General features: G+C 35.2%; 1 protein-coding gene across 1 annotated transcript in view; it reads right to left on the bottom strand.

Moving 5' to 3' along the window:
• The window catches only part of LOC136792838 (uncharacterized), an 88,992-nt gene that overhangs the window by 33,151 nt on the left and 28,741 nt on the right, over nt 1-27,100 (bottom strand). The window contains exon 4 of the mRNA XM_067016888.1: nt 24,565-24,666. Within this exon, the coding sequence (XP_066872989.1) occupies nt 24,565-24,666 (102 nt within the window). The remainder of the gene's footprint in view (nt 1-24,564; nt 24,667-27,100) is intronic.

Raw genomic sequence — 27,100 nt, 5'->3', positions numbered from 1 at the left:
GATTTCCAGTTGTATTTTTATTTGATTTTTTCAAGTTTTTTTTTTAATGTGATAAAAAATATATAATATAAAATTTACCAAGTTAATCATTTTTAAGTGTATAGTTTGGTAGCACTAAGTACATTCACATTATTGGGCAACCATCACTACCACTCATCTCCAGAAATCTTTTAAATTCCCAAACTGAAACTTTGTACCCATTAAACACTAGCTCCTTCACTCCCTTCCTGCAAACCCTGACAATCACCATTCTATTTTCTGTCTCTATGAATTTGACTACCCTAGGTACCTTTCATATAAGTGGAATCATACAGTATTTGTCCTTTTGAGTCTGGCTTATTTCACTTAGCATAATATCTTCAGGGTTCATCCACTTTGTAGTATATACCAGAATTTCATTCATTTTAAGACTGAATAATCTTCCATTTTATGTATGTGCCACATTTTGTTTATCCACATTTGGGTGCAGTGATATGTGGTTTGAAGATAAAAGTTGCTGAAATTCACTGCAGTAGGGCCTGAACAAGGAAATGGATGCATTAGTTGATTTTCTGGGACTTCTAGGGTTAATGATGCTTAGGTCTTTTCCTAAACATTAGGAAAGAGAATAGGAAGCAGCCAAGGTAATTATTTAGCATGGTTAGAGGCTGACTGAGGCTGGAGTACAAAAACAGGGAAAAGCCTATTTATCAAAATACAGGGAAAGTGCAGACTCAACTACTGGAGCCATCAAAGGTCTGAGATGAAGCTGTGCAAAGACCAGGAAGACGCTCAAGCACCCAGGGCTAAAAGAAAAGTGGGAAGTAAGGCACATTTTGGTCCTAAATGGGAATGTCAGTCAGAGTATCTTTGGTAGGACAATTATTCCTTTGAGCACCCTTAATGCAGATGAGTTAATCGGGGTTCATGGGTTCACACCATTAACAGTGTTTGCTTCCACGTGCCCGTTTGGATTATGACAGATATGTGACTATCAGTGGGTCTATGAATTATTAAAGTTGACTAACAGTGGCAGCTTCTGTAAAGTTAATTCTACTGACTTCAAGTAGCAAAAGAAACCACAAAGCAACTGAAACCATCTTCCTTGTGTCATTAGGTCTATGAATTAATGAGTTTTGAACAGCATCTCAAACAGGCAGTTCACAGAAAATCTTCAGGGCAAAAAGGAGTGGGTTAGAGGAGGTGAGGCTGAAAGAACTATCTCTGCTCATCCCCACTGTGCTGACCTTTCCAGGGAAAGTTTGATGAATTGGTGGAAGCTGAAATTGGGCAAAGGATATGAGAAGTGTGATCCTGTTTCTTGTTTTACATCAGTTAGAAGTAGATGTAGATTAGTGAGTTTCTCTTTGAAAATGAAAATGTTTCTCTAGCTTAGTCAGAAACTTTCCTGAAAAAGAGGTTAGGTTGAGGGACCATCTCAGGGCACTCTGGACATTGGAGTCCATCTGCTATGTGGAACCAGAGAAGAGTCAGGGCTGTCTGCAATACTGTAAGGACTGTTAGAATATTCTTAACTCAACCTCATTCTACTGTGCAAAGAGCAGTCACCAAAACTTGGGGAAGCAAGGGCTTTTTGTAAAACCCATATTTGAGAATGTCATATTTTTATTTATTATTTTAAATTTTATTTTATTATTTCTTACACAGCAGATTCTTATTAGTTATCTATTTTACACATATTAGTGTATATATGTCAATCTCAGTGTCCCAATTCATCCCACCACCACCCCCACACCAAGAATGTCATAATTTTAAATGTTCAGATCTCCATACTCATCTCTCTGGGGCAACATAGGATAAGTAAAAGTATGAGAATAAAGGTCAAAAACACTTCCAAATTTGCTTTACAGCTTTGCTACTTAATAGCTATGTAACCTTGGACAATTTACTTAACCTTTCTCAGTCTCAGTTTTCTCATCTTTAATTGGCTGTGCTGTTATATGACAATGCACAAAGAATTCCTCTACATAGTAGATGCTCAATAAATGTTAGTAACCTTCCCTTATTGTTTTTGTTAAATTTAGGAGTACATATTCGTTCACTCATCCAGTCTTCCATTCTACAAATACCTATTCATATGTATGTGCCTAGCACTGTTGTAATCAAATGCAGCTCTTCATCAAACCATACATTTTCAATATATGTTATTAGCTTTTCCATGAAGTACTTTCTATTTAAAAATAATTAATTCCTCCTAAATTTTTCTGTAAAATAAATCAGTTACTTTGTATTATAAATATTCATAGTTCAAAATTATGTACCATATTTGTAAATGTGATGAAGGGTACATAAATTGAAATACCAGCTTGACAATGCAACAGAAATAAACTCTCATTGAGAACTAACAAATTCAAAAGGATATTGTTAGTAAACCCTTATTTTTATGTAGGCTGTAATAGGGTTACCCTATTATAATAACTAACTACCAAAACAACTAGAGAATTGACCTTGGGTCCATTGGGAGTCCAACGATACCCTAAAAATACATTGATTTGAAATTTTTTCAAATTTTTTAGAGTTTTACAGATCTCCTATGGGATTACAGTGGGGAAAGCTTTGGGTGACTATCTACAGAGAATTTCTTCTGTAACCATTATATTCTAGGACAGGAGTTTTAATGAAGGACTGATAAAAACTGAAATAGTCTGACAATCATCCTTCTGTTCTCAAAAGCTACATTATGGGGAAAATGGGCATGAGGAAAAGGCTAATTTAAAAATTAATTGTCCAGTCTTATCCTAAGGGGTTTCCCCTCACACCACCTGTCCTGCAGTTCCCGGAGCTCAAGCACTCCTCATAGTCCTAATCAGAGTCACAGTGTCAGCATGCCTTGCCCCAGAGTTCCTGCAGGTGCTGGGGAGTCTCTCTGGTCCAAACACTGTGCCTGGAAGGCACACGGAAACACAAAAGACCCCAAATAGCCAAAGAAATCTTGACAAAGAAAAACGGAGCTGGAGGAATCAGGCTCCCTCCTCAGCCTATACTATAAAGCTACAGTCATCAAGACAGTATGGTACTGGCAATGGAACAGGATAGAAAGCCCAGAGATAAACCCACACACATATGGTCTCCTTATCTTTGATAAAGGAGGTAAGAATATACAATGGAGAAAAGACAGCCTCTTCAATAAGTGGTGCTGGGAAAACTGGACAGCTACATATAAAAGAAAGAAATTAGAACACTTCCTAACACCATACACAAAAATAAACTCAAAATGGATTAAAGACATAAATGTAAGACCAGACACTATAAAACTCTTAGAGGAAAACACAGGCAGAACATTCTATGACATAAATCACAGCAAGATCCTTTTTGACCCACCTCCTAGAGAAACAGAAATAAAAACAAAAATAAACAAATGGGACCTAATGAAACTTAAAACCTTTTACACAGCAAAGGAAACCATATATAAGACCAAAAGACAACACTCAGAATGGGAGAAAATATTTGCAAACGAAGTAATTGACAAAGGATTAATCTCCAAAATATACAAGCAGCTCAATATCAAAAAAACAAACAACCCAATCCCAAAATGGGCAGAAGAGCTAAAAAGACATTTCTCCAAAGAAGATACACAGAGTGCCAACAAACATGAAAAAATGCTCAACATCACTAATCATTAGAGAAATGCAAATCAAAGCTACAATGAGGTATCACCTCACACCAGTCCGAACGGCCATCATCAAAAAATCTACAAACAACAAATGCTGGAGAGGGTGTGGAGAAACGGGAACACTCTTGCACTGCTGGTGGGAATGTAAATTGATACAGCCACTATGGAGAACAGTATGGAGGTTCCTTAAAAAACTAAAAATAGAACTACTATATGACCCAGCAATCCCACTACTAGGCATATACCCTGAGAAAACCATAATTCAAAAAGAGACATGTACCGCAATGTCCACTGCAGCACTATTTACAATAGCCAGGACATGGAAGCAACCTAAGTGTCCATCAACATATGAATGGATAAAGAAGACATGGCACATATATACAATGAAATATTACTCAGCCATAAAACGAAAGAAAATTGAGTTATTTGTAGTGAGGTGGATGGACCTAGACTCTGTCATACAGAGTGAAGTAAGTCAGAAAGAGAAAAGCAAATACTGTATGCTAACACATATATACTGAATCCAAAAAAAAGGAAAAAAAATGGTTCTGATGAACCTAGGGGCAGGACAGGAATAAAGATGCAGACATAGAGGATGGACTTGAGGACACAGGGAGGGCGAAGGGTAAGCTGGGACAAAGTGAGAGAGTAGCATGGACATATATACACTACCAAATGTAAAATAGGTAGCTAGTGGGAAACAGCTGCATAGCACAGGGAGATCAGCTCAGTGTTCTGTGACCACCTAGAGGGGTGAGATAGGAAGGGTGGGAGGGAGACACAAGAGGGAGGAGATATGGGGATATACATATACTTATAGCTGATTCACTTTGTTATACAGCAGAAACTAACACAACATTGTAAAGCAATTACTCCAATAAATGTTAAAAAAATAAAGTAAAATAAAATAAATAAATAAAAATTAATCGTCCAGAAAATTTTCTCATTTGTGTTTATGATGTATTTTAATAAAATTCTACTTATTTAAACTGGGTTAGCAAGTACTAAATTAAACAGTAGAACATCAATATGCCCTAAGGCCACTGCAACTGTAATTTTTGAAAGAATATTAAAGTTGGGCTTCTTAAGAGTTGGGTTTCTCAAGAAGTATTCATTTAATTATGATAGTTTTTTTTTTTTTTTTTTTTTTTTCGGTACGTGGGCCTCTCACTGTTGTGGCCTCTCCCGTTGCGGAGCACAGGGTCCAGACGCGCAGGCTCAGCGGCCACGGCTCACGGGCCCAGCCACTCCGCAGCATGTGGGATCTTCCCAGACCGGGGCACGAACCCGTATCCCCTGCGTCAGCAGGTGGACTCTCAACCACTGCGCCACCAGGGAAGCCCATTATGATAGTTTTGATATCTTTTTTGTGTTCCCCTGGGAGTTGATGACATATATATATATATATATATATATATATATATATATATATATATGTATGTGTATTTTCTAATCCTGAAGTCATGATACAATAGTCTCTCTTGCTTATAGACACAAAAAGTGGGGCCACACTGTCCTTGAATCAAATCGATTTCCTTCCTTTGATTCTTACAACTCATCTACCTCCCTCACATTCTTTATAAATGTGGAGCTCTTTTTTATGTTTTGTTTGGGGTTTTTTTAAAATTTATATGTGGTTTTTAAAATATATTTCTAAACTAATAGGCTTTATTTGGGGCCCAGTTTTAGGTTTAAAGAAAAACTGGGTGGAAAGGACAGGATAGAGTCCCCAAATACTGCATTTCCCTCTTTCCCCACCCCTAACACTATTTTCCCTATTATTAACATCTTTCATTAATGTGGTACATTTGTTGCAATTGATGAATCAATATTAATATATTATTAACAGAAGTCCATAGTTTACATTAGGGTTTACTCTTTCTACTGTACATTCTGTGGATTTTGACAAATATATCATGATATATATCCACCATTATAGCGTCATACAGAATAGTTTCATTGCCCTGAAAATCCCGTGTGCCACCAATTCGTGTCTCTATCCCTCCCCCTGAATCCCTGGCAACCACTGATCTTCTCACTGTCTCCATAGTTTTCTTTTTTCCAGGATGTCATATAGTTAGAATCATACAGTATGTAGCATTCTCAAATTGCCTTCTTTCACTTTAGCAGTATGTATATAAGTTTTCTCTATATCTTTTTATGGCTTGGTAGCTCATTTCATTTAAATACTGAATAACATTTACTTCATTCACCTACTGAAGTATATTTTGGTTGCTTCCAAGTTTTGGTAATTATGAACAAAGCTGAAATAAACATTTGCATGCAGGATTTTGTGTGGATATAAGTTTTCAGTTCATTTGGGTAAATACTGAGGAGCACAACTGCAGGATTATACAGTAAGAGTGTTTCATTTTGTAAGAAATTGTCAAACTGTCTTCCAAAGCGGTTTTACCATTTTGCATTTTCACCAGTAATGGATAAGCGTTCCTGTTTCTTCACATCCTCACCAGCACTTAGTATTGTCAGTATTTTGAATTTTAGCCATTCTAACAAGTATGTAGTTGTATGTCATTGTTGGCTTAATTTGCGAGTCTCTAATGAAAGATAATGTTGAGCATCTTTTCATATACTTATGAAAATTTGTCAATATACATCTTCTTTGGTGAGTGTTCAGATTCTTTGCCCATTTTAAAATGCGTTGTTTTCTTATTGTTGAGTTTTAAGAGTTCTCTGAATATTTTAAATACCAGTCTTTTATCAGATATACGTTATTCAAATATTTTTTTAGCTTACCTTTTCATTCTCTTGACAGTGTCTTTCGCAGAGCAGAAATTTTGAATTTTTAAAGTCTGACTTACCAATATTTTCTTTCATGGATTATGTTTTGGTGTTATATCTAAAAAGCCATCTTCAAACTCAAGGTCACCTACATTTTCTCATATGTTATCTTCTAGGAGTTTTATAGTTTTGTGTTTTAAATTTAGGTCTATGGTCCTTCTTGAGTTAATATTTGTAAAATGTGTAAAAGCTATTTCTAGATTTATTTTTTTGCATGCAGATGTCCAGCTGTTCCAAGACCATTTGTTGAAAAGACTATCCTTTTTCCTTTGAATTGCTTTTGTTCCTTTGACAAAGATTAGTTGATTAAACCTGTGTTGGTATATTTCTGGGTTCTCTATTCTGGAGCTTATTTTATTATCAATAATTGTGATTATTTATCACCTTTTGCTTCATAGTATTATTGGTTATTAATAATTCCCTTCTTGTTTTATTCAGGTAAAATTTACATACAGGAAAAAGCACAGACCCCTTCCTTTTCCATAACTGATGAGACTCTTGATTTTTTAAGTACAACAATATGAAACAGCTGATATTTTATAATGTAATATTTATAACTAAGGGAAAAACCTTTTAAAAAGTGAAAGCCCATCTTACTGTGAGCTTATTTTTCTGTAGAGTAGAGGTTGTCACCATCATGATTGCCAGTGTCATGACCAAATATACTATAGGTGGATTTGGTTCAGTTTAGTTTGAATCCAAGGTGTGTGCTGCATACACTTGTCACGCTTTACGCAAATCACTTAAGAATCAGCTTCTGCAGTTAAAGAAATGGAAATAATTTTGCATACCAGTCAGGACTGTAATAAGGATTAATTATAAAATATATTTGAAAGGGCTTTTGTAAAATGTGAAATCCTATAGAGATGCTGGGTGTTGTTTTTATTAAATAATAGAACTTGAAAGGACTATTTTAAAGATCAGTACATCTAGCTGTCACCAGACAGCTGATGGTTTCAAATCAGCAATTGAAGCATTAAAAGATATTAAACTCACTAATAATGCTTTTATAAGTGCCTTCCAGAGAAAAAGTTTCCACCAAATTCCATCAAACTGTGTTGAAGTTTGTTACTCTAAGCCATATTACTCTATGTCTAATTTAAATCTTTCATGCTATATTGTTTTTTATCCTATCTTTGGTTAAAAACTTTAAGATTCCTCTCGAATTTTGTACTGTAAAGGATAATACTTGGGGAATAGACAATTGATATGCTTTTGTGGATAACTGACATGTGGTTTTCATTTTTCTTAAGAAAATTAGCAAGTTAAGGCAGATTAATCGATTATAGTTTATCAACCATCAAGAGAGCAGCACCAACAATAATTCAAAATACCTGAACTAAAAATTGCTAACTGGTATAGAAACAATGTATTCTCTTAACTGACCTAATTTCACTAACCTACCCACTAGTTTGTTCATTCATTCAATGAAGTGTTAAGGCTCCCACTGGGCTGTATATTCTGGTAGAATCAAAATACATTGGAAACAGACCTGTTATCTCAAGGCCTTTGCAGTTGAGGAGATCAGTCCCATACTGATTTGGGGGCACTATTACTTAGACCTATAAACATCATTCTGCTTGAGCATTAGACGGTGTGGCTGGCAAGGAGGAAGAGGGGCATCCTGGTAGAAGAAATGACATATGCAAAAGCACAGCAGTTCAGGGTGCCTTGGCCACTTTTGTATCCATTTCTTCTTTTCTCCATCCCCCAAATATAGAATCTTGTTCAATGTGGTTTGGATATCTGGTTATCTCATCCTGATTTTGAGTTCAATGCTGGCCCAGCTGGCACAGTGATAAAGGAACGTGTGCATAAAGTCTATTGCTCCAGAGCTCACTGGATTGGCCAGATAGCTGCTCAGCTGCAGGAAAGAAAGGACTGGCAAACATATAAATCTAACATTAACAAGAAATTGTAATAACTTAGTGAATAAAAATAGCTCTTTTGGGAACTTTTCAAATGTAAGATTTCTACATTTTTCATAGTACAGAGACATGTTATTTTTTCAAAAAAAACCCAGAAGACAAGTGATAGTAGGTAGTGAAAATATAAAAGGACTTTGCAATTCATAAAGGGCTAAATTAATTTATTTATATTGCTTATTGACTCATAAAAAATGTAATGATTTTTCATTTTAAATCTAAATCTCTTCATTTCTAAAAAATTTCAATCACATAGTTGTATTGATCTCCCTGGAAGCTTTTTGATTTGGATACTAAGAATTAGCTCTATTTTAAAGAAATGACCAGATCTCTCTCTGAGGTTTTTCCTGTGCAAGATTCTACATCCCGCTTCCTCTGGTTAAAAGCAGCAGGGAGATGGTGGCAGTGGGATTAATTTCAAGAACCTTCATATCTACCCAAAATGAATTCACTGGTTATGCAGAGCAGACAAGGAAGTTTGACAGCTAAACTCACACATATCCAATATGTTGAAATTCTGTTTGACAGTTGATTTTGAAAGATTTTTTTTCAAAACATATACATTAAGCCACATATTTCAAAAACTGAAAGCAATGAAATCCTTGATATGATCTATGAGAAATAAATATTAGGTGCTTCAGAAACTAAAACAAGACGGACTGCTAGTATCAAACTCACTACCCATATTCTCCAAACACTTCTGACAGCCTCCACTATCAGTAAAACATTTTAAAATATATCCTCAACATATATACTCATTTTCTTATTTGTATATTATACCAGTTACTACTTATTATCGTATACATTATAAAACATATGCAAAAATAGAAATTTTAAAAAGAATGAAATAAGGGGGAACTAAATTATATTTTAAATGACTACTTTAAATAGTTGAAGACTATCATTAGCTAAGTCAATTTAGGAGTGAGACTCTTTGTTAATGGTAATGGATAAAAACCCATATTTAAGATTATCTTCTCGGAAATTTCTAAAAATAGTTAAACTAGTTCTTATAAGAGCCAGTAAGTTGATTTTTATCTCTTAATGGAGTTCAGATAAAGCTCATGATAGAACAAGGAGCAGGGGCCATTCAGACGTTTTCTTGTTCACCTGTGCTTATATTTTTATTATCGTCTGCATTTCCTGGTTTCTTTGCAGGATCTTTTTCATTAACTTCTCCCTTATGTGAAGGTTAATTAAGTTAAATCTAGATGACATAATCCACAAAGCCACTTAAATAAAACACATAGAACCTGCAATATGTACAGTTTCTGGACTTGGTTATAGGGGCAAGATGGCCTAGACTTGGTTATAGGGGCAAAAGCATGAAGGAATGATTGGAAATTAAGTTGTGAGGATGAGTTCATTTTTTGTTGCTATTAATATATAGCACCTTAAGCTTTAATTAGAGTCAATATAGTACTAAACAATAGAAGACATTCATCAAAGGTTACACTGCAAGCAAATAATTTTATAAACTACAATGCAAGATTGCTATCCAGTATTTATTTTTTATTTACTTACTCTTTGTTTTTCCACTCATCTCTCCACCCCTCTCCCCTCTGGCAACCACCTGTTTGATCTCTGTATCTATATCTCTGTTTCTATGTTGTTATGTTTGTTTATTTGCTTTGTTTTTTAGATTCCACATATAAGTGAAATCATATGGTATTCGTCTTTCTTTGTCTGACACTTCACTTAGCATAACACCTTCCAGGTCCATTCATGTTGTCGCAAACAGCAATACTTTAATTTTTATGGCTGAATAATATCTTATTGTATATACACACCACAACTTCTTTACCCATTCATCTATCGATGGGCACTTAGTCTGCTTCCATATCTTGGCTGTTGTGAATAATGCTGCAATGAACATAGAGGTGCATATATCTTTTCAAATTAGTGTTTTTGTTTTCTTTGGAAAAATACCCAGAAGTGGAATTGCTGGATCATATGGTAGCTCTATTTTTAATTTTTTGAGGAATCTCCATACTGTTTTCCACAGTGGCTGCACCAGCTTACATTCTCACCAACATTGTACCAGGGTTCCCTTTTCTCCACATACTCACCAACACTTGTTATTTGTTGTCTTTTTGATAACAGCTGTTCTGACAGGTGTGAGGTGGTATCTCATGATTTTGATTTGCATTTCCCTGATAATTAGTGATGCTGACCATCTTTTCATGTGTCTATTGGCTACTTTTATGTCTTCTTTGGAAAAATGTCTATTCAGGTCCCCTGTCCATTTTTTAATCAGGGTCGTTTTTGTTTTGTTTTTTTTAATGTTGACTTGTATGAGTTCTTTGTATATTTTAGATATTAACCCCTTATAAGAGATATTATTTGCAAATGTCTTCTCTTATTCAGTCGATGGCCTTTTCATTTTGTTGATAGTTTCCTTCTCTGTGCAAAAGCTTTTTAGTTTGATGTAGTCCCATTTGTTTATTTTTCCTTATGTTGCCCTGGCCTGAGGAGACATATTCAAAAAAGTGCTAAGACCTATGTCAAAGAGCACACTGCCTATGTTTTCTTCTAGGATTTTTATGGTTTCAGGTCTAATATTTGAATCTTTAATCCAGTTTGAATTTATTTTTGTATATGGTGTGAGAAAGTACTCTAGTTTGATTCTTTTCCATTTAGCTATCCAGTTTTCCCTACACCATTTATTGAACAGGTCGCCTTTTCCTCATTGTATATTCTTGCCTCCTTTGTCATAGATTAATTGACCAGAGAAGTGTGAGTTCATTTCTGGGCTCTCTGTTCTCTTCCATTGATCTCTGTGTCTGTTTTTTTGTGCAGTACCATACTGTTTTGATGACTGTAGCTTTGTAGTATAGTTTGAAATCTGAAAGTGTGACACCTCCAGCTTTGTTCATCTTTCTCAAGATTGTTTTGGCTATTTGGAGTCTTTTGTGTTCCATAAACATTTTAGAATTATTTGTTCTAGTTATGTGAAAAATGCCATTGGTGTTTTGATAGAGATTTCACTGAATCTGTAGATTGCTTTGGGTAATATGGTCATTTTAAGAATATTAATTCTGACCCATGAGCATGGTGTATCTTTCCATTTGTGTTGTCTTCAGTGTCTCACAGTTTTCCAAGTACAGCTCTTTTACCTCCTTAGTTGGATTTATTCCCAGGTATTTCTTTTTGATGCAATTGTAAATGAAATTGTTTTCTTAATTTCTCTTTCTGATACTGTATAGAAATGGAACATATTTCTGTATATTACTTTTGTGTCCTGCAACTTTACTAAATTTATTTATTAGTTCAATAGTTTTTTTGGTGGCATCTTTAGGATTTTCTTTGTATAGCGTCAAACCATTGGCAGTTACAGTTTTACTTCTTCCTTTCCAATTTGTATTCCTTTTGTTTCTTTTTCATGTCTCATTGCTATGGATAGGACTTCTAATACTAGGTTGAATAAAAGTGGCAAGAGTGGGCATCCATTTCTAATTCCTGATCTTAGAGGAAATGCTTTCAGCTTTTCACCATTGAGTATGATGCTGGCTATAGGTTTGCCATATATGGCCTTAATTGTGTTGAGGTATATCCCCTCTATTCCCACTTTGTTGAGAGTATCATAAATGGAGGCTGAATTTTGTCAAAAGCTTTTTCTGCATCTATTGAGATGGTCATATGATCTCTATTCCTTAATTTGTTAATGTGATATATAATATTGACTGATTTGTGGATATTCGCACCCCTGGGATAAATCCCACTTGATCATGATATATGATCCTTTTAATGTAGTGTTAAATTCGGATTGCTAGTATTTTGCTAAGGATTTTTGCATCTATGTTCATCAGTAATATTGACCTGTAATTTTCTTTTTTGTGGTGTCTTTGCCTAGTTTTGGTATCAGGATGATGTTGGCCTCATAGAATATGTCTGTAAGTGTCCTTCCTCTTCAATTTTTTGGAATAGTTTGAGAAGGAAAGGCATTAATTCTTGTTTAGATGTTTGGTAGAATTTACCCGTGAAGCTATCTGGTCCTGGACTTCTGTTTGTTGGGATTTCTTTTATTACTGATTCAATTTCATTACTGATTATTGGTCTGTTCATATTTTGTATTTCTTCCTGATTCAGTCTTAGGAGATTGTATGTTTCTAGGAATTTATCCATTTCTTCTAGTTTGTCCTTTTTATTGGTGTATAATTGTTTATAATAATCTTTTATGATCCTTTGTATTTTTGTGGTGTCAGTTGTAACTTCATTTCTGATTTTATTTATTTGGGCTCTCTCTCTTTTCTTCTTGATGAGTCTAGCTAACGTTTGTTATTCAGCATTTAAAAACAAGCCAATAAACATACAATAATCTTATTAAAAAGAAGTCATATAAACAATTAATAAGGCAATTATTCCAGAAGTAAACATGAAAATTAATGAAGTGATTTACATTTTAAAATAATTCCTCCAATAAATTATACACAAACTGTGTTAAGACCATTAGGGTTATTTTTATATATTATAGGCAAATATTTATATATATAAAATATGTAGGTATATATACCATTACAGTGGTTTTAGATTGAAAGTACAACAACTTGTGCTTTTGGGGTCTGTACCAAGTTTAGAAATATATCTCAACAATATTTTCCCTCTTTTTCATTCATTATGTTTCCCTATTTCTAAGTAGAATTGAAATATTCTTTTTGGTCCTTAATCTAGTTTGAAAGCATCTATTGATATAATCTGATAAATATTAGAAATGGTTCCTTGATGTCAAAATCTCCTGGATGAAATTGTGGCAAAAGTCCTCCCTCTGGTATGACCTGTGCTTTCACCTATTATGGATTTAAAAGTTTGCCTTTTTGTATTCACATCAATATAACAAACTTGATGGCATTATGGAAATATAACACTTGCTACTGGAGAATCACTTGTTTTTTAAGGTGCTTCAAATTAATCATAGTTTTCCACACAGCACCCTGTGAAATAAGACACAGCCCCTCATCCCTTCACTCACCACCCCTGCACACCTCTCAGCCGGTGCTTCCCAAACTTTTCCCATTTTGCAGGCAACATTCATCATTTCTGTCACATCCTGTACCACCTAAACTATTATTTATTTAATATTTTTAGGGACAACCTTTCTTTTTAACTTAATTATAATCTCAGCTAATTACTCTGAAATCACAGTTGTATGGGCTATTTTTATTCTAATACATTATATACGTACATATAAAAATATCATTTTTGCCCACCAACATAATATACAACATGCTTTGGGAAACAGATGCCTAAGAGCAGGGTCCCAGGACATTGGTGGCAAGAGAAAGGTAAAAAGCCAGGCCAGAGGGTGCCCTAAATACAGATATTTTCTGAATCAGTTTCCCCAGTTGAACTAATACAGGAACAATCTATTTTGGTTATATTTGATATTCTTATAAGGTACAATTATCTGCTTTTACTCCAAACATCTCCCAGAATACCTTTTTACTTCAAAACATGTCCAACAAAACCTTAGTATCTGTTGCCATAATTGTTATTGGAGATGTGCAGTGACTTTCAGGAAAATCAAGGTTTTTGCACATACAAGCACAGCCATATTTTCAGCTACTAGTCTTATGGGGACTTTAGTAAATGTTTTCTATTTTTTTATAGTGGGATAAATACCTCCATATTTTTCCCTAAATAGCTCAGGGGAAAACTGACTTTAACCTGCATTTTGGTGAAATAAAATTGCTATTCCTGAGTAGAATTAACTCATATATGTGTTGTTTTGTTTGTTTGCCTCAAGATAAACTAAATATAGGATGCATGATTTTAATATAATGTGACAGATTTCCATTTCATTATTTGATACTTTACATTTTATAAAATAGGGTTCCTCCCTTCAAAGCTTTTCCAGGCTAGATGGGGAGACAAAACCAATAAACATGAACCAATAAATTAAAAATTAAGTGCAATCTATTTAATTGTGGAAATGGTATGTAATTCCATGAAACTCAATTTACTTCATATTGATTCAAAAGTCAGTATTAGAATCATTTTTCCCTGTTGGTTTTCTTTCTCATAGAAAAATTCTACAAAGAGTTATATTTTATATTTTTGTAGCTGTTTGATAAATGCTACATAAAATCAGATCCCTTCAGAGGTTTACTTTTCTTCTTCTTCTTCTTTTTTTTTTTTTTCTATTGTGCCTATGCAGAGCATTTTAACCATGAAGCAAAAAACTAGGAAATGGATCAGGAGGAAAAAATTTCCATCTAATTTTGTATTATCTTTGAAAAGGAGGCTGAAGTTGCTAATCTGAAAAGCTATTTTATGCCTAGTTTTTATTGTACAGTAACAGAAGAAAAAACTCCTTAGAAAAATGTGAAAAATTAAGACAATTAAAATATATCTCAAGGTATATTTTTGCAACTCGTAAGATACATATTGTTTATTCAATAGAATAAATTGACCAGTAAGCTCCTTTTATGACTTACCATGTGTATAAAGCATTGATACAATGGTGTATTGACCTCACATATATTATTTAAGAGTTGTAAATAAACTGATTGGCATGTACAGTATCAGATACTTAACTAGAGCACACATTTCCCAGGGACCTATAACCTTTATATGAATTTAAATGGTAACACTTTTTTTCTATATAGATACAGACTGTACTTTATATTTTTAATGTTTATAGTTAATGAGCAGAGATGTTTCTTAATGAATGAATTATCTAGGCTTCTCAGGGGTTGACTGGGGCTACAGTAGCCTAGATTACTCTTGTAATTAGAGCAGGAACCCCCATAACTATCACTATTCACTATAGGGACCTAAAGGAATAGAGAGCAGAGGCTACAGAGCCATAATTCTTTGTTACAATAATGTAGAAATGGAATATGTGTTCTGGGTCATTTACTACATTAAAGTTTACATTTAGAAAATAGTATAGAAGCTATTTAGAAACATAGTTTATAACCTAGAGCCATTTGAAAAAGTTGAATTATACGAAAGAAAATCTGGTACCCAGAAAGAGAATCTAGGGACAATTAAAAATTGAAGATTAGGATATTACTCTGCAGGCAGTGGAATAAAAGAGATATTTCACTCTGCCTGTTTATTTAAGTAAATACACATTTATCTCTGCTTTTGCTGTTCAATTTTAATTAATATTTCCTAGGCTCTGATATGTCCCAGCAGGCTGCTAACTTCAGATCATTGGTCTAATATTTCCCCTTGTTATTTTCTTTCTCAACAATCTATGCACTGAGTTTTTCTCAGTACCTTCCCTGTTCTCATAAGCTCACAAGCTCTTAATTCCCAGAAGAAGAATACTTCTAGGTCCTCTTAAATTTTCACCTTCTCACATCTAGTCAAATTGCAAAAGGTGAGCAGATTTCTGTGGCTGGCAGGCACATGTTATAGAGCAGGCCACGTCTCATTTCTGGACTTCTGCATAACATCTTTATCCCCTGGAAAGAGGGAAAGGGGTATAAGGGCCCACTGCCCACATTAGAACCTGTTCAAGTTTCTGTTAGAGAGCTGGTGAACTGGAACACAAAATAACTGCTGGCAACAATGGGGCAAGAGTGTGGTACAGTAAAGAAGGAGCATGGCCCAAGTCTCTCCGACCCCTGGAAAAGAGTGTCTGAGTTGTGTAATCAATATATAATATAAGATATGCAGAAAGATACAGGCACTACAGACAGCTACCACACTTAATTTTTAACTATCTGTACATTAGAAATTCTTGTTCATTCTCAAAAGCAAAATAACCTTAAAATATAATAAGTTGAATTTGTGATACAGACTTTAGGGATTGAAAGAATTTGGTTCACTTTGTGAAGAGTTCCTCACCTGGGTTTGTGATGGGATGTATTATGAATTTTAATTGCCAAGCCAACCAAAAATGAAGATAATTCTACATGTCATTCCTTAATGCATAAAACGCATCAGAATGGAATCTCAGATCTTCAGAAAGAAGCAGATGTCTTCCCCTTATGTATCTGCTAAATGCCCAGAAACTTCAAAATGTGCACAGAAGGAGCTATCAGACACCAGACTGGAAATCCCGCCAATCCTTGAGGATTGGAATCTCCATCAAAAGATTCCTCCTTAGGGACAGCCAAAGCAAGGTGCAATGCAATGCCTCCAAATCTCAGGATGCCTGGTGGTACGAGCATCACGAATGATGTTAAGAAGCATCTAATGGGAGCACATCATTTACTACCATAGAAGCAGAAGAAGGTAGTATTTATATTTCCTCCCCTGAGCCATGACTCTCTACACATCTTTCAATCAGAGCTTCAAAGAAAATTTCAAAACAAATCCTGAACAAAACCCAGCGTAACTTTTTTTTTTTTTTTCCAACCATGACTGTATAACCCTTGCTGCTGATAAAGAACTCAGTATGTGCAAGGTGACAGATGCTTCATTTGCTAAGTCTGGAAGGAGGAAGAATTGAGGAGTTATGCTTTCCCACAGCTGCCCCTCTATGAAACTCCTCTATAGGAACCTCAGTCAGGAGCTTTCCCTCAAATTAAGCCAACAGCCTATAATCTGATAAAGAAGAAAGATTTGCATTATGAAGAGAGTTTCAGTAAACATTTTGGAAACAAATTAGAAAAGGGCAAGAGTGAACAAAAAGCAATCCATTTAGTGATGAGTTGTTACCTAATTTACAGTAGGAATGATTCTTGAAAACATTTGAAGAATGGCTCCTCTACAGTCTGTTTTAATACATTATAATACTCTTGTCAAGAAAAATGACGGAAAAGAAGGTCATTAGTAAGCTTTTGTATGGGGGTAAAATTGGTAACATAAATTACAAAGTTTAAATCATCTATCGTTATCTTGATACATTCCCAAATTTTGCTTATTCTGTGCCAAGATCAATGGTATTACCATCCAACTGATAGAAAAATCAAGTCCTCAAATAATATAGCTTGCACTTGAGAATAAGCAGCTGGATGTTAGGAACTGTGACTTCCTGTCCCATATTTTTTCACTAATCCCTTTACTGATGCAGTGCCAGAGGGAGGCCTAGCTTAAAAAGAGCCAATGAAACAGAATAGTCATTACATTAAACTCGTGCTTAGAAATAGCCACATGCTGGCTTTTTCTTTAGATAGCAGATTTTTAACACAAAGAAGCATAACTCCCTTTATTCATTTTATCTGTATCTTAACCTACTAATCAAAAGGAAAATTAATATTTCTGTCTCAAAGTTTAGTTAATTTATTCTGTTGCCATTTTATCATAACCAAAATAAATACAGTACAAAAAATAATCGGTATAATTTATACTGTATATTATAGTTTGAAAGTCAAATAATGTAAATCCATTACACTTTAAATTCATGATGAAATATCATCATTTATCATTTCCTGTAATTATCATTTCCTGACTGATGAAGGCTGTTTTTAAACCTTTCTTCTAACTGAGATATTACCTCTATATGCTGAAGCTTACTTTCTATTCACTTTCTCCTCATTTAATGCTTTTTTCCTCTAACTTCATGACCTAATTATTATATAAAAGTATTAAATCCTTAAAATTTCTTTAGAATTATTCCCATTACTAACCAGAGACCCTCCCTTCAGGGAGGGCTTCCTGGAGATGGTTATTTTCTTACTAATCTGCATAAGCTCTTCATGTCATGATATTTATATACATTTACAGTCATATTTAATATTGTCAAATGGTTCTTCAAAGTATTTGACCATTTTGCACTTTTACCAGTGAGATGTAAAGGGCTTCTGGCTATTTACACTCAGTTAAATCAGAATGGCTAGTTTACCCAAGGAGAAGTTCCCGTATTCATTTTCTCTTACACTGTTATAATTGTGATTTCTATTAAGACAGTAATGGTTATTTGCAGTTTAGAAAATTGTAAGGCAGATATATAGGAAAAATCGATTCCTTAGCTTAATATGTCATTAGAATAATTATGTCCAAAAATAAAGCTCAAATATATTTCTTATTCAGTTTATTCTAAATTTTTTTTTTTTTTTTTTTTTTTTTTTTTTTTTTTTTTTTTTTTTTTGTGGTATGCGGGCCTCTCACTGTTGTGGCCTCTCCCGTTGCGGAGCACAGGCTCCAGACGCGCAGGCCCAGCGGCCATAGCTCACGGGCTTAGTTGCTCCGCGGCATGTGGGATCTTCCCGGACCAGGGCACGAACCCGTGTCTCCTGCATCGGCAGGCGGATTCTCAACCACTGCGCCACCAGGGAAGCCCTATTCTAAATTTTATATAGACATATATGAAAGCAACCCTACTGTAATTAGGTAACAACTCATCACTAGATGGATACACACACACACACACACACACACACACACACACATATATATAACTGTATATAAACACACAATCAATAAATCTTTTTGAAACATAAGGTAACAAATCTCCCTTGGATAAATATATAGCTACATGCAAACTCTGTAAATTATGTTGAGGCCTTATAAATATATTAAATAGACAACCTTATACATTTAGTGTTTCACTCTTTAATCCCCTCATTCATATGCTGGGACTTTCTGATATATTCAACAACCCAAGAAACTAATTCTTACTCAGTTACTTAGTGCCTGGTGCTAGATAGCAGCCCTGTGCAGACAGGGCACACCACGGTACCAAAGCTAGATTGGAACACAAATGAAATTAAATTGATAGCTTACCTCTGGCACTATCCGATTTCTCTTAAATGTTTGATATCCCTAGGAACTATTTAAGAAAAGTTTCAGAGCTCTTCTTTCTAGCATTTTATTATAAATAATTGCCCCAGGAGTGTGATAATCACCTTACAGAACTTTACAAAAGTCATCTGACCTCAGTGAGCTAGATGGTAGCTTACCTACCACTGCCACCAAATCAGGCCCCCAGTCATCACTGGCATTTCTGAAGTTCATCCCAGGCCTTCCATACCTGTTTACTACCCTCTCTGCAAGCCCAAGCTTCCTCTCTTTGTCTTTAACATGATTTACTGTAAGTACCAAAGCAAGATGGCTGGAGTCCCCATAGAAACATACATCGTGATAAAAGACTCCATACTGCAGTGACTGGGAACTACTACTGAAGAATAATGCCTCTAAGTTAATAATGCCTGTCCAACAAAGTCAGTTTAGTTTCCCAGGTGTTTTCTCCCTAACACCTCATGCTCTAAAATATCCTAAATATTCATTTAAATGATGGACAAAGACTGAAATCCCTAAATACCAATATCTTTAAAAACAATCTCTGCATTTCCTAAAGATATGCAAACCCACAAACACATTTTGACATTTTATTAATAGTTAGTGATGTATGGCCCTATGCAGTGACTTCTAAGAGAAGCATCAGTGATTTCAAGAGAAGGGGGACTCCCAGCATGAGATGTGCACAGGGCATCTGACCCAGCTATTTTGACACTGGGGATGTTTTGACCCTGTTTTTATAAGCACAAGTGTTTCAAACAAAGTATACTGACTTTGATGAAAAAATATCAGAGCAAATTTTATTAGCCAATAAATAGATCAATTCTCTACACAAGGTAGTTGAGCCACTTTTACTTTTGTCCACTTTCATTTTAATTTTTCTGAAATGATCCATTACTATCACTTTTCTATATAAATTAACTGAAGACTAGACTCCTGGCACAATTTTTGTCCATATTAAGTTTTATCAATTATAGCTTGATCACTGTAAATTTACTCTTTTGGCCATTATTTCTATGAAATTCCATGTTCTATAATCTAAATATTACCAAACTTTAATTCTACTGTTGATTTATAGTCTATAGCAGATTCTACGTTGTGCAGTTTTAGCTATTGTCAGTTATATTTCAGTTATATTTTGTGTTTATTACTTATACTAGATCTAATTTTCCCTGGATTACTATTAGTTGTTTTCACAAAGATGTCATCATTCTTCACTGTGCTCTCCAGTTAAAATTTAGCCAGTTTCAGTCTTATTTTGTGTTTGTTACTCTTGTCAGAATATTTGTTAGGAATCTTATTTAAGAGTTGAGCCTTTGTATTTATTTCTTGGAACCAAAATATTAGTGGTGGGTGTAGGCACCAGGCAGGGTGGAAGCATTCTGCTTCAGCAATGTATCTTTAAACCATGACCAAGTGAAGCTTAAGTAAAGTTTTGGAGAAAAGCCAATGAGTGCAGTAAAGCACAAGAATTGCACCGTGGGAATATTGGAAGGACACTCAATGGCTTGCTTAAGATATAGAATAAAAGATTACTGAACCATCAAATTAGACAACTAAGAAGAAGCTGAAAACTGAAGCCACAATACAAAATTATTTAGTGTACGTGCTAGAACCTATATAATATGGTAAGTGATAGCAGGCCTGCTATAAGCTAGATTAAATGAGAAATAGACTATGGAAGGATGGAATTCGGACACTGCAAGGATTGCTTAGTAATAGGTAGCACCTGAGGGCAGTACCCCTTCTACTGCCTAATTCTATAAAAAACCTCCAGCTGTGAACTAGATGCCTCTGACCTGGCAAATTTCTCACTTCTCCCAGGTTACTTTGACAAATAAATTTCAGGAGGCATGGGGGAACTGGCTGTATTCACCATGCCCTTGATAATGTGAGCTTCCACACCTCTTCTTTGCAGGCTCCTTAGAAATGAAAGTGAGAGCAGCCTTAAAAACAATAGTATACAATGTTTAACATAAAATGAAGTGCTATGATTATGAAAGCGGAAAATCTTTGCTTATACAGGGTCTTCAGAAATGCCAGAAACTGTGCTAGTGGCTGAACTTGTACGGAAATCTAGACTTAGTCTCTGAGTCTAGGCCGTTAGAGAAGATGAGGAGGTATAAACATTGTGGTATGTTCTGTAACAGGTATAGGTAGAAGTGCTTTAAGAGCACAAAGGAGAAAGTAATTAATCAGGCATGTCAAAACCTTCCAAAGAAGGTGGCATTGATTTGGGTCTTGAAGGATGAATAACTAGGAAGTTGCTTATTAGAGAAGGAAGAGAAGAGAATAGCTAGGATATTCTGGATCAAGTCCCTGGCTATGAGTTGAGGTTAATGTCAATAATGATGCCCATCTATGCAATCTTTTGATCTGTTTTGAGGCAGAGTCCTGGGCTGAATGAGAATCTGCAGGAGCCTATGGGCAACTGACGTTCTCATGCTCTCTCTATTCCCAGGTTCGGACACACAGGTCACTGATCACAGTGGTATGCAAAGATTCCAGAATCCATGGGGAATTTGCTTTCTTTAAACTTTACTGGTATAGCTCTCTGTTTAAAGTCACCAAATAGATTACATAATTTATCAAAATACACATTTTTAAAATCTTTTTTAAAATTTGACCAAAAGCAACAAAGTGGCTGACTTTAAAAAAATAAACAGTGAAAAAATCCTTAGTATCTTACCCCGTTCATTCTTAACAGCTCCTGCAACACCTATGCTCAATATAATTCTTGGTGACAGGGTTTCCTTAGTTGTTTTTCTCTTCTCAACTCCCAACTATCATGCTAGGAAATCCTCTGAAATTTATATAATTTTACTTATAATTATTAATTGATATTTTTATCATATAGCATATTTGTAAAACATGGTTTCAATTTTTTTTAATGAGTCATTTTAGGTAAATCTGTCCTTTTACCCACAAAATTAACGTTGTTTTGCTATATGCATAGTTCACTTTTTTAACCAACATATAGTGATAGTTTTGCACTCCAGAATGAATAAGACAGGATCCCTGACCTTTGGAGAGCTTAGAGGTGTACATTTTAAAACTTTCCCTAATTATTAAGCATGAGAAGTTAAAAGTACTATATGATTTCAGAAGAAAAAGAGATTTATTATTTTTTGTGGAGAATCCAGGAAAGCATCATGGAGGAAGTATCATTTGACCTGGGCTTAAGTGCTGGATAGACAATGAACATATGGGAACGGAAAAGGGTTATTCTAGGTAAAGAAAAAAATAAAATAAGGCCATATAGGCTAAGAGGTACATGTAGCCACACTGGAGAATAAACAGAGGTTTACAGTCACTTGAGGGCATGGTCATAAAGAAAATTATGGATCAAAGAGCTTTCTCAGTTTAAAAAAAAAAAAAAGCCCATAGGAAATAGCTGAAATAAATGTGAAGATTTGACTTTTTAAATTTGGATATAATATCTTCAAAAATCACCACTTACACAGATTAAACCCAAAATTTACACTGGCTATAGATCGCATAAGAAAAAGGTAACACTGAAATGAGGTTCAGAACCAAATAACATTCAAGAATATAAACCATCTATTATACTCAGATAGCAATGGAAATGCTATCTCAGCTATGCATATTTTTTAAAAACTTGAAGTGAGATGCTAAGCTGCTGAAGTTTAAAAATATGACCAGTTTTTTCAGGCTGACTGAGAAAACCAAAGGCCAGATTGTGTTACTCTTCAATTTGTGGCTGTGGTTTCAGCAGAAAGAAATGACAGCGCATTAGTCACATTATATGGTACAATAATGGCCCTGGGGTGCAGTTATTATCAAATAATGACACCTTTGAAACTGTTTGACTAATGCTGTAAATTATCTCTGTATTGTACAAAAAGCATTACAGTATGATTTTTTGATGACTTTGGATTGCAAGGGATTAGCAAGTAGTGCTCAAAAGCAGCTAATTTAGGGGATTTAAAATGAAGAGCAGTCTGAAGTTTCATGGCTATTCACTGAACTTGATACACTGGCAGAAGGCAGTAAAGACCTTCAGTCAAGTATGCCAGCACAGATCTCTGAAATCCAATTTGTAATACACATTTAAAGTCACTCACAAAGACATTTTAAAAACAGAAGAAATGTAATGGAGGAAAAGAAGCATTTCTAAGTAATGCAATTAAAAAAATAACAGGAAAGAGTATTTCCGGCAATAATCACAGGGACTGCACACAGAGTCTGTCAAGGGAAAAACACCTTCAATTTGGAAGCAAACAGCTGTAGAACAAACAGAATAAAAGAACTCAAGTAAATAATTTTTATCAGAGTGTCAAAAACCTGTTCAGGTTCTTTGAAAAGGTTTTGAACTCTAAGTCCTATAGATCATTTCTTTTCTTTTTCTTCTTCTTTTTTTAATCTAAATTAACAATATTCAGGATTTCATCTTTGTGCAAAGCTAACATCGATCTGTCAGGAATCCAGACCAAAAAAGAAAAATCCTTCCAAGTTTATCTGGATTAATAACTTTACAAACTTACAAACTTCTATAGCAAACTCAAAGAAAAAACTGAAAAAAGCTAAGGAGGTAACACAGAAAGACAAGATTCTTAAGCATTTTTTTAATGCAATGGCAGCAACAGTGGCCTTGGAGAGAAATAACACTTTTCTAAAGCTTATTAATGCCTACACTGAAGGCATTGAGAAAAATACACCATCCATACAAAGAATGTAAGTCTGTGGAACTATTGTCAACAGATTGCAGAAGAGACATGGAAAGAACTCAAACCAAACACAAAATTGCATTTAATTGTGTGTGACTTTATCTGAAGGGCTCTGATTTTGTTTCTAAATCCTTTCAGTCTAACCAAAGCCTAAAAGCAAAAAGCTAAAACTTACCTGATAATGTAATTATTCTGAAATATATATATTTAAATTAAAGATGAGCAATGAGGGGTTTTAATAATTTTTAAATGGTGGATAGCTTGTGTGCACAAAAGGATTCTTTAGTTATATACTCTCTAAGGTGGTTGGTTCTCTCTGGGATGTTGCTGCCAAGACCTGTTCAACTTCACCTGGCAACAATTTTTATGATGCCTGAAAGGACCCCTTTATTGTGGCCCAATGTTCACAAGATTTATTATTCAATTCTCCCACATTTTCAGGTGGCATTTCCCATGTTTTTAATTATCCTAGATTCTGTGGAAAGGGGGAAAAACAAACAAAAGCAGTCCTTTCTTCTTGTGAAAGCTAATTCTTTTCCCTTTTAAATAATTTCCTCTGTTTCCTTAAGATATTACGTTTTGAACCAGTCTATATAGAGACTGTTTTGGCCTTTTTTTAAAAGTCTAAACTAAAACCTTTGAATTTAAGTTTTCAAACCACGTTGAAGTTCTGTTTGGGAAAAAAATTTTATATAAAAATTTTCCAAAAAGTTACAATGTGGCATAGCTGGGTAGACAGGTAAGTAAATATATTCTATTCTTAGGATACTACCTACAATGTAAGTGATCGTCTTAATTTATATCAAGCTCCCAGAACCCGAAAATAATATCCACATATAGCTCATGCTTATATAATAAAATACCATAGACTGGATGGTTTAAATAACAGACATGAATTTCTCACAGTTCTGGAGGCTGGAAAGTCCAAGATCAAGGCACCAGCAAATATGGTTCTCCGTGAGGGCTCTCTTCCTGGTTCACAGATGGTTGTCTTCTCCCTGTGTCCCTATATGGCAGAGAGAAGAAGCTCTGGTGTCTCTTCATCTTCTTAGAAGGGCACTAATCCCATTATGGGGACCCTACCATCATGACCTCATCTAAACCTAATTACCTCCCGAAGGCCTCACCTCCACATTGGGGGTTAGTCCTTCAACATATGATTTTAGGGAGAACACATTTAGTCCATAAAACCAATTACATGATATTTTGAGGCACCTTAACTTCTCTCTTCTCTAGCTTTACTGTATTCCAATTGTATTCAAATCCTTTCAAAGCTAAGGTGTATCTGAATGTCAAGTTTTGTGCTTAAATGGAACTTCTTTTAGCTGAAAATAATAGGTGGTACTTTGGGGAAATAAAACATAACATTATAAAGAAACGTCCCAAAGCTTTCCATTCTGAGTTTCCAATAAAGAACAAAGTAGCAGTTCAAAAAAACATTTCCAGACCACCCAGTATACAGTATACACAGTGCTAATACTGGGATTATAAAGATAAATGAGACACAATTACTGTCCTGAAGAAAGTATAACAAATAATAAAACAGTAAATCTTATCAAGAATTTGAATTCATAAACTTCAGAAAAGCAAGCAATCATTTCCCTGAATAAGCTCATTGCAAAATTAATGGTTACAAGACTTTTAAAAACATTTTTGTAGAATACTATATGCAACTTCAAAAGATTTTTCTTTTCTGGATTTGTATAGGATTATTATGCTACTTGGAAATAATCATCTTCGAAATCATCGCAAGTCATTTAAATGCCAAAGTCTGAATTTTAAAATATCAAGTTCAGTTTATTTAAGTTTCTACATGAGCAACACAGCATCCTAATTTATATATCTATGGCTAAACGAGCAACATTAAGGATTTCTTTGCACAATATATCTTATCTCGTGTTAACTTACTATACTCAGTGGTGCCCTACAGACTGAATGAGAGGTAGGATGATTTCATCTAGCTGGGTGTTGCTCTGATAAAGCCTTTTCTCCTTTCACATGATGAATCACCAAATGTCTACTTCAGGTAAGAAGCAGGAGTCTTTCTTTATATAAGTCTCTAATTCATTATCAAGGAAGATAATTTAAGCATGTAGAAGTTGATAGACCCGCCACAGACCCAGAATGTTTAAAATTATTTTTATAAGTCATTTCCAGAATGGGAATAAATGAGAAATAAAAGGAAGGAAGGAAAAAGGGAAGGGAGGCAGGAAGGCGATGAATAAACATTGACAGCATCCTTTACGAATATCTAAACATCATTATTCCAAAAGAACAAGTAAGCATCATCTTGATTTTTTTTTTTTTTTTTTTCGGTACGTGGGCCTCTCACTGTTTTGGCCTCTCCCGTTGCGGAGCACAGGCTCCGGAAGCGCAGGCTCAGCGGCCACGGCTCACGGGCCCAGCCGCTCCGCGGCATGTGGGATCTTCCCAGACCTGGGCACGAACCCGTGTCTCCTGCATCGGCAGGTGGACTCTCAACCACTGTGCCACCAGGGAAGCCCCATCACCTTGATTTTATAACTTCCATTTCTTCATAAATTTCTCTACAAGAAATCTGATATACTGAGAGTCCATTACATTGTGCAAAATGCCAGTCTTAACAGCAAATAAAACAGCATTAACCTTCATTTGTTATTAATTTCACCGGTTCTTGCCTCACCAGTTAAGAAACCTGTGTCTGAGAAAGCTCCACAGCCAATGTTGTGTCACATATGTTTCAGAGGAAGAAACATGATTATCCCAAAATCTGGGGCTTCAGAAATGAATATGGTAGCATCAGACTATATAAATGAACCTCATACTAACTAAAGATTGAATATCACAGAGCAATCAGCAAAATCCTTTTACCCGAATTCTGATATTAAGCACTAATACCTTTCTCTCAAGTTTTTTTTTTTTTTCCTTTTTTTTTTTAGAAGATGTTGGGGGTAGGAGTTTATTTATTTATTTTTGCTGTGTTGGGTCTTCGATTCTGTGCGAGGGCTTTCTCTAGTTGTGGCAAGTGGGGTCCACTCTTCATCACGGTGCGCGGGCCTCACTATCGTGGCCTCTCCCGTTGCGGAGCACAGGCTCCAGACGCGCAGGCTCAGTAGTTGTGGCTCACGGGCCTAGTTGCCCAGCGGCATGTGCGATCCTTCCAGACCAGGGCTCGGACCCGTGTCCCCTGAATTAACAGGCAGATTCTCAACCACTGCGCCACCAGGGAAGCCCTCTCAAGTTTTTAAGTGAAGATATTAAAGTATGGAAAGGATCAGGAATTTGCCCAGAGTCCCTTAGCTGGTAAACAGCACGACAAGACACAACCAATATTTTCTGACTGCAAAGTTTTGCTCTTTCCATTAGCTCACCATCCTCCAGAAACATCTGGCTATGCACGGGTAGGACTGACGAGGAACAGCTGTTTAGGATGATCAACAACTTAGAAAATATTTCAGAAC

Source organism: Kogia breviceps, chromosome 16 (assembly GCF_026419965.1).
Source record: "Kogia breviceps isolate mKogBre1 chromosome 16, mKogBre1 haplotype 1, whole genome shotgun sequence".
NCBI classification, from domain to species: domain Eukaryota; kingdom Metazoa; phylum Chordata; class Mammalia; order Artiodactyla; family Physeteridae; genus Kogia; species Kogia breviceps.
Note: the sequence above shows the minus strand (reverse complement) of the source record. Positions and strands in the feature narration are given on the sequence as shown.